This window comes from Oncorhynchus masou, chromosome 29, assembly GCF_036934945.1.
Source record: "Oncorhynchus masou masou isolate Uvic2021 chromosome 29, UVic_Omas_1.1, whole genome shotgun sequence".
NCBI classification, from domain to species: Eukaryota; Metazoa; Chordata; class Actinopteri; order Salmoniformes; family Salmonidae; genus Oncorhynchus; species Oncorhynchus masou.
In genome coordinates this window covers 37,404,121-37,418,523 of record NC_088240.1, presented here as the reverse complement: position 1 = coordinate 37,418,523, position 14,403 = coordinate 37,404,121, and the positions used below count along the sequence as shown (strand labels likewise).

The following is a 14,403-nucleotide window of genomic DNA, read 5'->3' as shown; positions in this document are numbered from 1 at the left end:
ATTTCTTAATATGTATTCAACTACCATGATACATAAATGTCCTACTTTCATAATAGTGCGCACATATAGGGCTTGCATGGAATACATACAGAGTTGTGGGTTTGCCATTCTATAACTCGAATTCTATTGCAATAACCCATTGATGAAATATCTCAGGGATTGTTTAGTAATGTCTATTTCGGAGGGCGAGCGCAGATCTACATAGGAGTTGCTTCTGAATCCAGGCAACCAATGAACTCTCGTGTGCGCTCACATGAGTTGCTCAAGACAGTTCTTAATGACTGATATTGATATATGGTAATTCCTTAACCGGATCACATGACACAATTACCTCGAGAATCGATAAAGATGAATTGCACGTCAGCCTACGTTTCCGATTTTTTCTCCCTCGCGGGTCCTTTCCACGCGCCTATGGTGCAATAGATAGACAAAGTTTAACACACTCAAGCTGCCAATTCTATTTCGCTATTTCAAAAGGGTGAAGGAGAGAGATGGCGGAGTACGATGAGCGTGGCAACTGTGCGTCAAATATGTATTTACCAAGTTGTACATATTACGTTTCGGCGCCTGATTTTTCTTCAGTCTCCTCGTTTTTACCCCAGACTACTTCGTGTCAAATAAATTTTCCTTATTCTTCCAACATAGCTCAAGTCCAACCTGTTCGAGAAGTGTCTTTCAGAGACTATGGACTGGATCACTCAAACAAATGGCATTACAGGGGCAATTACGCGTCTTACTACTCAACGGACGAGATAATGCACCGAGACTTAATCCAGTCGTCGAACAGGGCGGAAATGATATTCAAAAATGATTCCTTGTACGGCCATCACGGCGGTACGAGCTCGCCATGCAATTTCTTCACAAATGTCGGCCGAAATGGGGTTCTTCCACAAGGGTTCGATCAGTTCTTAGAGACTGTTAACTCTGAGAAGCCCAACCCTGACGACTCAAAACAAAAGACACACTCCAGTCTCCCCGGAGATGCTGCGTGTAATAAACAGACTTCGGATAGGCCTACATCTGAGGAATCTATACGAGACCCAACTGAGGACATAGACGAAGATGATTATTCGATATCAAACTGCGCTGGAGACAAGAACAACGGCCCAAGTAGGTACAAGCATTAAATGGGGTTATAGTAAGTCCACTACTTTTGTCGGTCCGATTTTATGTGCCCCTTTATAAGCATGCAAAGGTTTTATATACCCCAATAAGATTTACTTTTCTGTTGTTAAAATATTTACGATGGGAAAGCAGTTTAGGTGAGCTGTACTGCAATATTTCGGATGTGTTGTGTTTTCTGATTTAATTAATCTTCTCTGATTCGCTTGCATGGTGTAAATTACAATGCAAGCATGTTTATTAGGCCTATTTGTTTATGACAATGCATTTACAAAGTAATAAAATAATGATATAAACAGAGAGGTAGGCAATGCTGCAATATTCGAGATAGAGGATAGCCTACGTATGCTACAGGCCTAGGCTATGTGAAGAGGTTTTCTTTGGCTGCATTATAATGGTTTACCTATAACTTCGAGAATAACCGTGTAGGACAGACATGGACTCAAAGTGTGTGCGTGTGTGTGTGTGTGTGTGCGCGCGCGCTCACTCGCGCGTGCACGAGCATATCTGCTTGTGTGTTTGTGGATGCATGCGGGACGATAATCTTTTTACTCGGCTAACTTGTTAATTATGTTCTTTATTGACTAGCATTGAGCCAACTTTGATCTGAACTACATTGCACTACATGTTTGTAGTAAATAAAGTGTTTGGTCTTTGTTTAGGTTCTTCAAAGTCCAGAAAAAAGAGATGCCCCTACTCCAAATACCAGATCCGAGAACTAGAACGAGAATTCTTTTTCAATGTGTACATAAACAAGGAGAAGCGGCTCCAGTTGTCAAGGATGTTACACCTGACAGATCGACAGGTGAAGATTTGGTTCCAGAACAGAAGAATGAAAGAGAAAAAGCTCAACCGGGACCGGCTTCAGTATTTCACTGGGAATCCCTTATTCTGAACCCTACTCATTTGGAGTCAATAGTTGCTAAATGCTTCACAACAGATTGAATAAAGAGTTTATTGGGGGACATCTCATAATCTATCAAAACAACAGAAGGTGAAACACCTCACAGCATAATGGACTTTGCAAACAGGCTGGATCTATCTATGCAAGGCTCTTGGCATCTGTCACATAAATACTTACCTCAATGAACACATGAATCCTGTTATTTAAAATAAGATTCAATCTAGTGAAGAAATCCTCCAGGAGACCTCGTCATAATGTCCATTTGTATATCATTATACTAATTAATTATAATCTCTAGGCTATGCATATCTTTTTTATTTATTTAAGTTTACATGGTGGCGTTTGGTGGATTCTAAAATATTGCAGTAAGCAACGCGTACTTTGAGTAGATGAATCGGTCAAGTAGACTACAATAAGTAATTTATAATAGTAGAATTATGTATGCATTTAGTAGAAGCATGTGATGTATATTGTGGTTATGTGATATCAAAATAAAGTACACATGGCAAATGTAGTTATGCGTTACCTCGTGTAATTGCAATCACAACGAACTAATTTCGTATAACTTTGGTCAGGATCCACATTTGGCATAGAAAACTAGTTATGCATAATTTCATACATTTCAACAAGGTTTTTCAGACTCTACTATAGGGATGCTCTTGTCAAAGCAATCTGATATATTTGTAAATTACCAATTGCACTGGCACTAATAGTTATATCAGTAGGCCACAGGACTATACAGTGAATTTCCTGTTATTATAGCCAAGCAGTAGCGCCTCTTACTTGCTTCAACTTCAAAGTTTAGACTAGACCTTTTATTCCCTTTATTTTGTCTTACACTTAGGCGGTTTTCTAAACCTTGAACCGTCTAGACAGTATACTAAAAACTAGCTGTAAATGTCTAAATTGGGGGCTATTGGACCCTCTGGCCACTCCAAATGCGGCCCTACCCCAAAATAGTCTAGAAGAATGCAGTAGGCTACTGTTTACTTGTCCGGCTATTGAATTTAAAGGAACGCAAAATGTTCACGATCAAAACGATCTATTGCTTTATATAAGCATTTATAGTATATATTTTTCATATTTAACTTCAATTGGCAAGACAATAAAAGCGAAGAAAACCCATACGTTTGTGGTGTATTTATTATAATTGTTTTAATTATTTGTATCATAGCCTATTGTTAATTGAATTAATAAATGCTCTTCCCTGCCTTTGAATTTCCCGTATAACTTCAATGTCGTTACCTATCACTTATTTATTAATAACTAGGCTATTGGGCGCCTTTTGGCTGATGTCTTGAAAAACGACGCCTCCTGAATGATATCTGCATTGCAGTAGGATTCCAATATGGCTGCGAAGCAGTGAGTTTTCCTGTATGAAAAGTAAGCAGATACAGGGATACAGTTTCTTGTTTGAAGTTGATAACTGTCTTCTACTAACTACTAACCAATTAAGATGTTACATTACATTTAGCCTAATGCAATATTCATGAAATCATCCGCAATCTTCTGATGTGGTAGCATTAAGCACGACTTCTACAGTCTTACAAGAGTATAGTATAGTTTAGCTTAAATAACAACACTGAAACCAAAAATATGTGTCATAATCAAGGGTTTAATTTGAATCCACGGATAGGTCCCTCGTGTGTTAGAATTTAACAAAGTAAGGCAGTGCACTGTAGTGTACTAAAAGTGAACCAGTCGACCAGTGTGTCATCCTAAATAAGCCTAAATATTTCTGTGACCAGTGATTTTTTTCACTTTTAGCATCGCGCAATGATTTTCTTTCCGCTGAAAAATGTAGGCCCAGGTGGTCTAATAGGCATGCCATGTTGGACATGTTAGTGTATCTGATCATTCGAATTGTACTCCAAGCTGTAGGAAATAAGTCGCAAACACACACATATCAGTCAGTCTTTTGATTTAAAATTTTTATTGGGTTTTTGGTTAACAAAATAGGCCTAGTTGGAGAAGAAACATTTGTGCAGACAAATGTGCAGACTGCTCGTTCCTATTCTAACCACACGAGGGCAGACGTGTAGCAAGTTTCGGTCTGAGTTTGTGCATGAAAACACACATAGGTTGAATTACAGCTGTGGTCTGGAATATTATTGAAAGGCTTGTAAATGTTCTTGTTTGTGGTTTGGTGATAGAATATAGCATACGTTCGGTGATCTGACTGTCTTTTTTGACTTGACTTCCTTCTGGTAAACGTAGCTTAATTCAAATTAAAATTAAACACAATAGCCCAAGCATACTTTGTTTCGTTCATGCATCCCATGCATTGCAATCAAAGGGTCAACATCACTGTTCCTAACGCCACCATTTTAAAGTGGATAAAACAGTAGCCTTAACTATGTGGATTTGTATATCATAGGCCTATAGAAGACACCAAGTCCAACTTGACCCTGGCATATATTGGACATGACTTGAAATAATGCTGGGTTAAACTTAGTTTCCATTCAAAGGAAACCCTAAAGTAATTAAATACTTGTTACATGATGGAATAAGGCACATGACCTCTCTGGATTCCTCAATCAACCCTGGTTAGACTGAAATTGTCGTGTGCATTATCGATGCATTAAACAAGGTATTTTGATTTGGACGACCGTTAAGCCTTATCTAGTAAATATGATGTCTAATCATTTCAACCGATGTTACCTGATAGGGCAAAAGGATGATTTAAAATGGGATGTGTAAACCTTGAATAGACCATGGGTTTGTATTTTACGGAATTATTTGCTTAATTATTAAATGCCCTATAATCACGGTCAGAACACCTGGATGGTTTTGATGTTGTATTCCTGAAGTTAAAAACAACACATGGCACATTCGTAACGTATCCTAAAACGTGAGTTGTTCATTTTCTATGTTTAATAGGAGCATATTGTATGTCTGCATTTTTTTGCGTAATTGACCATTTGGCATATATATCCGTATAGGACATTTATAACTTAAAAAAATATTTTGGAGAGCAAATTCTATTTGAGGCTATTGTTCATTTAGACATATATTGGAGCAGCCTACACCTATATATCGCACTTGTAATTAATTCCTTATATTGTCATCTTTCGCACTCTTCTTTCGATCGAGCTTATATGTTAGATTTCTCAAACGTGCATTTGAAGCATCTTCATATTAGGGTTGACCTGAAGCATTGTTTTTGGCCTACAACCTTGAAGGTTAAGCTTCAGACGTAGGGCTAGGCTGTTGTTGGACGTCCTTGGATGTGCGCTCTCATTGTTGAAATCCTGTTTAAAAAACAATGCTCCCCTTACGCGTGCATGCATGTATTTGGGTTCATTTACAGGTATGGAGGCTATCATAGGTTCATTTACAAAAATCGATGCTTAAATTCCAGGAAACATCATGAAACAAATGTACATAGGCCACAAATAAATATATAGCCTATTAGCCTATTAGCCTATTATCAGCCTATTAGATATAATCTATAGGCTGATATTTTCCTCCCATATTAATTTTGTTTAGTAATCTACGTGCACAAACTTGGCTCATTGAGGTAGGCCTATTCACAGTGTCATTAATGGCGTCCCCTAAATACAATTAGTATTCGTATTCAGCAAATCATCTGTTTCTGTATACTTGTTGATTTGTGAATTCATTGCTATTTCTCTGGGTAAAAAAAGTCCACATCGTCTACCTATTTGAAAACGTGGACCTGCTAAACCAATGTGAGATGCTGAATTGAGAAAAGGTGTGTGTTTAGCGCTGTCGTGGATTGTTATTAAAATGCATTAGTTTCCTATTCCGTCATATAGGTCACGAAGAAACTAAGTGCGCCATACCCAGAGCAGGCATTCAAAGGCTTTGACAATTGTTCTGAAATAATTAGAACCGGGTAATCGATATCACCTCTGTGTAGAGGCTTTCCTTGCATTTTCATTTTGAGAAAATAACATCCTACTTAAACCGGACGCTGTTTAATTAAGAATTCAACGACAACAACAAAAATATAGGCCTATAATAGTCATATTTGTTTTTAATTTTGGTTGTAATTGTTTAATTACCTCTTGTAAATGGATTTTTCTATCCAGTTAGGATTAGATTTTGATCACTACACCGTCATTATTTTTAGTTAATGTCAAAGGATTGGCTTTAGTAGTTCTATAGCCTATAAAAGTGAGTAGATTACCTATTAGTCGTGAACTTAAATGGTGTTAAAGGTGTTCAAAGTTGTCAAGGTATGGTCATTGGAGCTTGATGCAACTGTACATTATTTTCAGGTTAAGCCCCTGCACATCAGCTTTGATTTTGTTTCATGCCAAGCAAAGAGAACAGGCTAAATGTTCAAGATGTCCTTTGTCAGTCTTGGAATCAATTTCAAGTCCGTGTTCTAGGTGTCGCTGTTGACCACGTCTGCCTCCCACCCATGAGTCAATTCGTCCATGTGATGTGAAAAGAGGCTGCGTCTCAAGGCCATTTTCAAATTTCATTGGTGAGCTTGTCATGTGGTAGAGAGGCATCCTGAGCAACACGGAGATTGTTGTGCTAGATATGTCAACCTACAAAGGACATCTCTCTCCTTTTTAAAACTTCTCCAAAAATGTCCTTTCCCAACAGCTCTCCTGCTGCAAATACGTTTTTAGTTGATTCGTTGATTGGCGCTTGCAGAACAGACAGCTTTTACTCCAGCAGCAACATGTACATGCCGTCCGGTGCAGATATGGGAACTTATGGAATGCAAACCTGTGGACTCCTGCCGTCTCTCGGTAAACGAGGGGACGTCAACCACCAAAATATGGGCATGAATGTCCACTCTTACATACCTCAAATTGATAACTGGACAGATCCGAATAGATCTTGCAGAATAGAGCAACCATCCAACCAGATGCCCAATTGCACATTTTCACAAAACATTAAGGAGGAGAGTAATTACTGCATGTATTCAGACAAGATAGCAAAGGTCAACTCGTCCGATGTCCCTGTATATTCTAATATAATCCCCGAATCGTGTTCAGTTGATGGCCCCGAGATCCCTGTTCCGGGCTATTTCAGACTGAGCCAAACTTACGCGAGTGGGAAACACCAGGACTATGGCCACGAGATGGCGAGTCCAAACACCACATTGATGCAGCTCAACAGAATGACTCCCAAACCGCAGTTGTCTTCCTTTGTCGAAGTGGAAAAGAAAACAGCTGATATACCGCATAACCGTGAGATCAGCAGGACACCCATCCCCGCGGAAAGCCCGGATCCAAAGTCGAGCGCGCAGGAGGAGAAGAATTGCTCCACTGAAGCATCAGTCTCCAGCCCAGAGTTGCCAAAGAAGGAAGCGAAAGGTAGGTACAATACAAGGATGAATCGTGTCATGGTGTAATATGAACGCTCCAGCATCATAAAACCCAATATAAAACACAAACAGCCCTAAAGTCGTAATGTTTAATGAGAGTCTTACTCAGCTTGCAGTAAAATGCTACAGGAAACTGTTCGACCCGCACATATTTGCATTGAGGTCTATTATCTTCTATATTTTTCTATATTTATAATGTATGTGTTACTTTGTTGATTGTAGCAAAACAGAATATTCCATTTTATATTTGGGTAAATATTATATGGGAAAATGTTATTTATTTATTGAAGTGTAATCCATATTATTAACATCTAGTAGACATAAGGCTTGTAGTCTGTTTTGTATCTTCATCCTTAGTGTTGTGATTATCAATTTCCTCCGAAATTATAATACAGAAATACTCCGGCAGGCTCTAACAAACGTGTATTGTAGTGGATTTCATCAGTATGCCTGATATGCATGTCAAATATTACTTTGGTCTAAAAACTCGTGTAATTTAGAGCAGGTGTTGTTAGTTAGGGTTTACAGCCTGTAATATTTCAACATGGTAGTAGCAGATTACGACTACTAACCAATAATACCCATACAAGCTAAAACTAAATCAATATAACAGAAGCGTTCTATCATTCTGATCAGAGCTGTGTGACTTAGTGAAAACATATTTATGATAGTTCCATATTTTGTCCATGTTAAAACATGTGTTGGTTTGATTTCATTTCAGACAACAAAACTGACCCTCCAACGAGCAATTGGTTGACTGCAAAAAGCGGCAGGAAGAAAAGATGCCCCTACACAAAGCACCAGACGCTGGAATTGGAAAAGGAGTTTTTATTCAACATGTACCTGACTCGAGAGCGCCGTCTAGAGATCAGTAAAGGCGTCAACCTCACCGACAGGCAAGTCAAGATCTGGTTTCAAAACCGCAGGATGAAGCTCAAGAAAATGAGCAGGGAAAACCGAATTCGGGAACTTACCTCAAATCTCACCTTTTCGTGAGCATGCTTACAAATGCTTGTTTTATTGGCCTTTTCCTCTCTCTTCAAAGTAGTGCTGTGGCAGCATTGGACTTGTTTTTTTGTTTTGTTTTTTCACTGAAACTGTGACTGTATTTGCTATTTTTGTCTCATTTACATTGTGACGCATTGTGTATTTTGAATGTTTCATCACAGGGTACATACAGGAGGCTAGGTCTTAAATTATTAAAATATAGTAGGTATTCATTATTGGACTGTTTGGTTTGATTGAGTCTAAGGAAGTCACAGTGACTTGTTTGTAAGATATTTTTTTCGGACATGAAAGCACATTAATAGTGGTTGAATAGTTAAACATTCGTTTAAGAGTTAAGCGCAAACCGTCAGCTGAATCGTAAGTAATCTTATAAACGTTTCTGTATTATAAATGTGGTGAGCAATGTAAATGAGTGTACATCTTATGCATGTTTGTGGCATGTATCCTGCAATAAATTGATTGTCAAATGTATTTTCTTATTTCAGTGTTTTGTTTTGCAGTAAGCCAAGGATTTTTCATCGGACAGGTGTGTAAGAAATACATTAAAGTAAAGTAGGTCACTATTTCTGGAATTGGTACAGTATAGGTCCTAACGTTCTTTCAGTTCCGTTAAAATTCATAGGGACTGGTCCGTAGCTTCAAATTGTTATCGTGTTAGAATCAATGTAAATGAAAAGCAAGATAAAAACAAGTCTAATAACGATATAAGTATTTTATCTTTAGGCCTGTGTGCAGGGTCCCAATATGAAGCATCTCAATTTTAGCGGTAAGCTACTCAACATAATTTCGGCCCGGCTATTTTCAAATGATCTTAAGTTATTATCTATTGAATTATTTTTTAATTGTTATATATATCATTAATTAGTTATTAGGACTATTTTCAATTAGCTTTCAGCAACTTGACTGGAATGAAAAATAAAGTTAGCCTGTAAAGTTAAGTAATTTTAGCTGTTGATTGTGAATAAGGTATCTAATTGGCGTTCGTGGACTGTAAAACCTATTCAAATACACAAAATATACATTTATACTTACTTCTATTCAAATACACAAAAATAAGACTAATATCCAATAATGCCTTATATAACTATGTAGCTAACATGTTACGATATTTACACGGATCTGGGAAGGTTCTTAATCAACCTACAAAACAGCCATTGGCGTCTGGATATATGCTACTATAAATGCGCTACACTCTTAGAAAAACGGTTCATTAGGGTTTCCATATAGAGCAATTTATTCTAAGTGTGTAGAGGGATAGGTCTATAACAATATCCTATTTAAATTGCTTTATTGATCAAAACGGTTGTTTCCATACCACCTAAATATAAGGCTCTGATCATATATATATATATATATATATATATATATATATATATATATATATATATATATATATATATATATATATATATATATATATATCCATCCTGATATATAGTGTACAATAATGTTTATTTCTGATTAAAAACAATAATAATTGAAATAAAATATTGGCGCAACATTCTGTCATGATTCAAAATGTTGCTTATGTTAATGCAGTTAAACTTCATGAGATGGTTTGTTTTGTTTTGTAGGCTTATAATAGCATATAGTTTGCCCACTAGTAGACTTGTCTTCAGCCACTGTGTACAGTCCAACCCAAGTTTATTGCTCTTTATCTGTGCAGACTATTTGAACTCGGTACTCCTATTTTCCGCTTTCCTTTGCCTCACTTTTACTCACACATCACCCCCTCATGTCCAGATGAATGAATGCTGAAACGCAAACACACACACACCACCACCAACAACAACGATTGTATGGTTTTATTTAACATTGGCCCCCTTGGCCGCATCATTCGTTTGGTAACACTTTACTTAAAGCATCCAGGTATAGGCTAATGCTCTATAACGTGTTATAAGCATATGTGAGCCCTTATACGGTCTTATAACAAGACCTATAATATGCTATGTCTCTCGAGCAAATGCTGACGAAGCGGGTCCTTATAGCGTGTATGGACCTAATGACGTTCAAGCACAAATTCATTGGCAGCTCACCGCGGTGTGGTTCTGTTCCTTCTTTCTCGTTGTTTTTACTCCATCCTGACCATGGATTTTAAATAAATCGGTTTATGGATTTTATTTACTTTTCTAGGCCTATTCATTGTATATGTGTCTTGATGAGAGTTTGCAAAAGTAGGCTAGTTCCAATGCTATTGGGGTGAGTTGTCGACTAATAGCCTAATCAAGAAGTTATGTGTTCTCAAAAGTAAGAAAACCTAAAAGGCCCTCTTAAATCTAGATATTTAGACATTACTCTGCACAGATCCACTTTGTTGCGCCAAGAGTCCGTTTTATTAAGGGCACATTAATGTATAATCAAACGCACCTCATAAAGATTTTATTGATCATAAAAACATTAGGCCTATGGCTCTCCTTTAGATACATACCATTTGTATACTAATAATACTTCCTGATTCAAACTTACAAGACCAACCAAACTAGTGAAAGTGACTCCTCGTTTAATAAAAACTAACAATTCCAAAACAGAGTCGGTTATTTTACAGCATGTTATTACATTTATTTTACGAGGACTTACAACTCAGAAGTCTATAAAATGTTTTACAAGCATTGAGTGTATGACATACCGTATGACGATATCTTGTAAGAGTTTACATGCATAATATGCAATGGCATCAATGTTGAGTGGTGGTTGTGAAATAAATGTGTGTATTAATCTGTTGACGTAAAAAAAAAAATAGTCCGGCACCGCCCTCAACCGTATGTATGCACATTCAAAAGGCCCAGAAACACAGAATTGCTTAAGGTTTTACATTTTTTCTCTTCAAACATTTGGTTTTATTGGCACTCTTGAATAAATAGGCAAATTAAAGATAGGCCTACCGTTACCAGCGGACTGATTTACTCACTGTATTGGTAAATATGATCACGTGATTCATGTAACCAATCCCTGAAGATTAAGCCAGCAAAAATACTATGATTGTTCAGAGGGAAGGTTTCCGTAACAGTGTAACCTTTTATATGACTACGAAGGGATCCAAAAATGTCGACCAGTAGCACGCTAAGTAACTATTATGTGGACTCTATAATGGGGCATGAAGTGGAGGATGTGTACGGGGCGCGTTTTATCCAGGGTCCGCACACTACGACCTCAAGGCCATCAGGTGTTGGGGACAATGCAGATTTTTCCTCCTGCAGTTTTGCACCCAAGTCAGCCGTTTTCCCAGGGTCTTGGTCCTCTGTTCACACGCAGTCCACTGCCGCAGTGTCAGGGATTTACCATCCTTACGTCCACCAGTCTCATCTCTCCGCAGCAGACAGCAGATATGTTCGGTCCTGGATAGACCCAATTTCTAACGTTTCTTTCTCCGGCTTTCACTCTAACAGTCGGCATTATGGAACCAAGCCCGAAAGTTTACCACCGAAAAGGACTGAGAGTGCCACTTTTGAGACAGAGACACCGGTGGTCGACCCTGGCCCTGATTACGCATGTGGAGTATCCGAATGCCCAGAAAAAGTAACCAAAGAGAGCGTTGGCAGTGATATGTCGAGTCACAGCGAGCCTAAAGAAGAGAAACAACAACAACAACTTGACCCAAGTAAGTAAACGGAATTGCCCCCTGATTTACAACAGTAAGAACTGTAGGAGCTGGGTGTGTAAAACTGGAGGTTTTACTAACCTATAAAAGTGTCGAGCTCATAACCACGGGCCGAAAAAAAACTACCCACTGCTGTAAAGTGGGTATTTAACACAAAAGTGTGATAATAATTCTATCCACAAATTCAGTCTTTTGTACAAATATACAGTATTTAATTACATTCCGATGCTTGTATTTGCTATTTTATTTCGTTTTCCTGCTTATTCTCATGTGAGTTTCAACTTTGTCCCCTCTCTTCTCCAGACAACCCTGCAGCAAACTGGATTCATGCACGTTCAACAAGGAAGAAGCGATGTCCATACACGAAATATCAGACACTAGAACTGGAAAAAGAATTCCTCTTCAACATGTATTTGACACGAGATCGACGATACGAAGTTGCTCGAATTCTCAATTTAACTGAAAGGCAGGTCAAAATCTGGTTCCAGAACAGAAGAATGAAAATGAAAAAGATGAACAGAGAGAGAGGCAGTAAGGATCACTTATAACTAGACTGGGTGTAGTCCCTAGCCTTTTGATGTATCATATTGTTGTGATTACTTAGAATAAAAGGTTGGTTGGAGCTTAAACTATGCATTTTTGTGTTGATGTATCAAATGGAAAGGTTGACTCAACATGCCCGGAAATACGCTGTCTTTCTTTTTTTGTTTTAATCAAAGTAAATGTTGAGTCTTAAACGAATTACTCTATTGATTAACCCGAGCTCGAGTATTTATGCCCAAAATGAGACCATGGAATAATATGCTTGCGTATATAGTTTTCTTAGTCGTGTAGCCTTTTAGAAAAAAAAATCGAATGTTTTAAGAAGTTGCATTTATGCTTATATTTCGGCGAAAGAATCCTCACGCAAATTGGAAATGATTTAACAAAGTAGAGGCCAACTGAATATGTTTGTCCTACTCTAGGGCAAGAATTTTAAACGAAAGGGTCATGTTTTTGAGTATTTATGATATTGTCATCGTGTTTTTTCTGAGGTTGCTAGTTTTGAAAAAAGACAAGAAAGCTATTGGGCGTAGCCTTAATCATTACATAGGCTAATATTCCTGCATTTTTACAATCCAATTCCTGCTGTATTTAACCGTTAAGTTGTTCTTAAGTCACCTTTTCTTCTCTATAGACATGCTTGTTATTAGTCTATCTACATTGTATTTGAATATATATATATATATATATATATATATATATATATATATATATATATATATATATATATATATATATATTTCCATTTGAGATGCATTGCTGTATATAGTTATTCCTGACGCTCTGAACACCAATTCAACAACGTTTATTAGCCGACTCTTAATATAAAGCTATGGGCTAATGTAGGCCCCATCGCATCAATGCAGTACTTCATAAGAATTGAGAGGGAGGACTAATAACGCCTTATTGCAAACATAATTAGATGGGTTGATGAGGGGCGACGTAGGGTTAATGATAACGTTTATTTCACTTAAATACATTCATTTTGGTTAATCTGTATGAGCCTGGAGATTCAATGATTGGACATTTCGTTGTCTTTAAAAAACATTTTTTAAGGTCAGCAGAATGAAACATCTCAAATGTGCCACTTGGTGTAGTGAACTACCATTTCAGGATTGTTTTCCTAGTATAAATGTGGCTTACAAGGTGAATGGACTTCACTTGAAAAGTAGGAGAATGAACATGGTTTAAAAAGACTAGTAATAAAGAATTTATGATTGGGAGAGGTGTTGCACGGATTTCCAATTTATTGTCCAACCTGTACGTATAATTGCTTTAAAGCAGGAAGAAACGTGGTCCAATAAACCCATATAGATGGCTAGACGTCTGGTCTAAATGAGTTTATGAGCCAGGGCAATAATTGCACTCTCCTTTGAAACACTCTTACTTGGGGTGTTTGAGTCTGTTGCTGACTAACAGAAATGCAGCCATTTTTTTCTACAGGGTGTCTGGTCGATAAATTGTCTGTCTTCGTGACTGAGAGGAAATCAGACCCCCTAATGGATAGAAAGTCACGTTTATTCATCAACTGCATTTCCTATTGAGAGGGCAAAACTTCACTTTGACTGCCGCCTAGAAGGCCGTTTACAGCGGTGGATCTATTGGCACGGTGGATCTATTGGCACGGTGGATCTATTGGCACTGCACGGGTGGATTTAGACCCTGTTTCTGAAATTCCATGAAATGTCACATGTAATTACTGTTCTGTGTGTAAAAAAAGCCCTGCGTTTTATGTGAAAAAAACGTACATTGTTTATCAGGAGGTGTTGAAACATCTGAGAATACAGTTGGATTTTGATGCATAATTTGTAATCGCTCTGGTTACTTTGATGAAAATAAATGATGATGATTGACACATTAATTCCTCCTATTCTCCAAGTATTGCTAAAGTGGTCTACTAGATAGTATTATTGGTTA

The 14,403-nt window shown here is 37.6% G+C and overlaps 3 protein-coding genes across 3 annotated transcripts; all 3 read left to right on the top strand.

The window, feature by feature from the left end:
- Positions 1-259: 259 nt before the first annotated feature.
- hoxd11a (homeobox D11a) lies at positions 260-3,038 on the top strand. Its single transcript, XM_064947101.1, has 2 exons — positions 260-1,110; positions 1,785-3,038. Exons 1-2 carry the CDS (start codon positions 492-494, stop codon positions 2,015-2,017), a joined length of 852 nt encoding a protein of 283 aa, XP_064803173.1. The 5' UTR covers positions 260-491; the 3' UTR covers positions 2,018-3,038.
- Positions 3,039-6,379: 3,341 nt separating this feature from the next.
- Positions 6,380-8,697, top strand: hoxd10a (homeobox D10a). The gene is made up of 2 exons (XM_064947100.1): positions 6,380-7,326; positions 8,059-8,697. Exons 1-2 carry the CDS (start codon positions 6,591-6,593, stop codon positions 8,331-8,333), a joined length of 1,011 nt encoding a protein of 336 aa, XP_064803172.1. The 5' UTR covers positions 6,380-6,590; the 3' UTR covers positions 8,334-8,697.
- Positions 8,698-11,310: 2,613 nt separating this feature from the next.
- On the top strand, positions 11,311-13,168 carry hoxd9a (homeobox D9a). The gene is made up of 2 exons (XM_064947099.1): positions 11,311-11,943; positions 12,247-13,168. Exons 1-2 carry the CDS (start codon positions 11,388-11,390, stop codon positions 12,489-12,491), a joined length of 801 nt encoding a protein of 266 aa, XP_064803171.1. The 5' UTR covers positions 11,311-11,387; the 3' UTR covers positions 12,492-13,168.
- The last annotated feature ends 1,235 nt before the right edge of the window (positions 13,169-14,403 follow it).

Coding starts and splice junctions, on each gene's coding strand:
- hoxd11a (XM_064947101.1), top strand. CDS start 492: ATGGCGGAGTACGATGAGCGTGGCAACTGTGCGTCAAATATGTATTTA. Junction 1,111..1,784: donor AGACAAGAACAACGGCCCAA/GTAGGTACAAGC, acceptor GTCTTTGTTTAG/GTTCTTCAAAGTCCAGAAAA.
- hoxd10a (XM_064947100.1), top strand. CDS start 6,591: ATGTCCTTTCCCAACAGCTCTCCTGCTGCAAATACGTTTTTAGTTGAT. Junction 7,327..8,058: donor GCCAAAGAAGGAAGCGAAAG/GTAGGTACAATA, acceptor ATTTCATTTCAG/ACAACAAAACTGACCCTCCA.
- hoxd9a (XM_064947099.1), top strand. CDS start 11,388: ATGTCGACCAGTAGCACGCTAAGTAACTATTATGTGGACTCTATAATG. Junction 11,944..12,246: donor ACAACAACAACTTGACCCAA/GTAAGTAAACGG, acceptor TCTCTTCTCCAG/ACAACCCTGCAGCAAACTGG.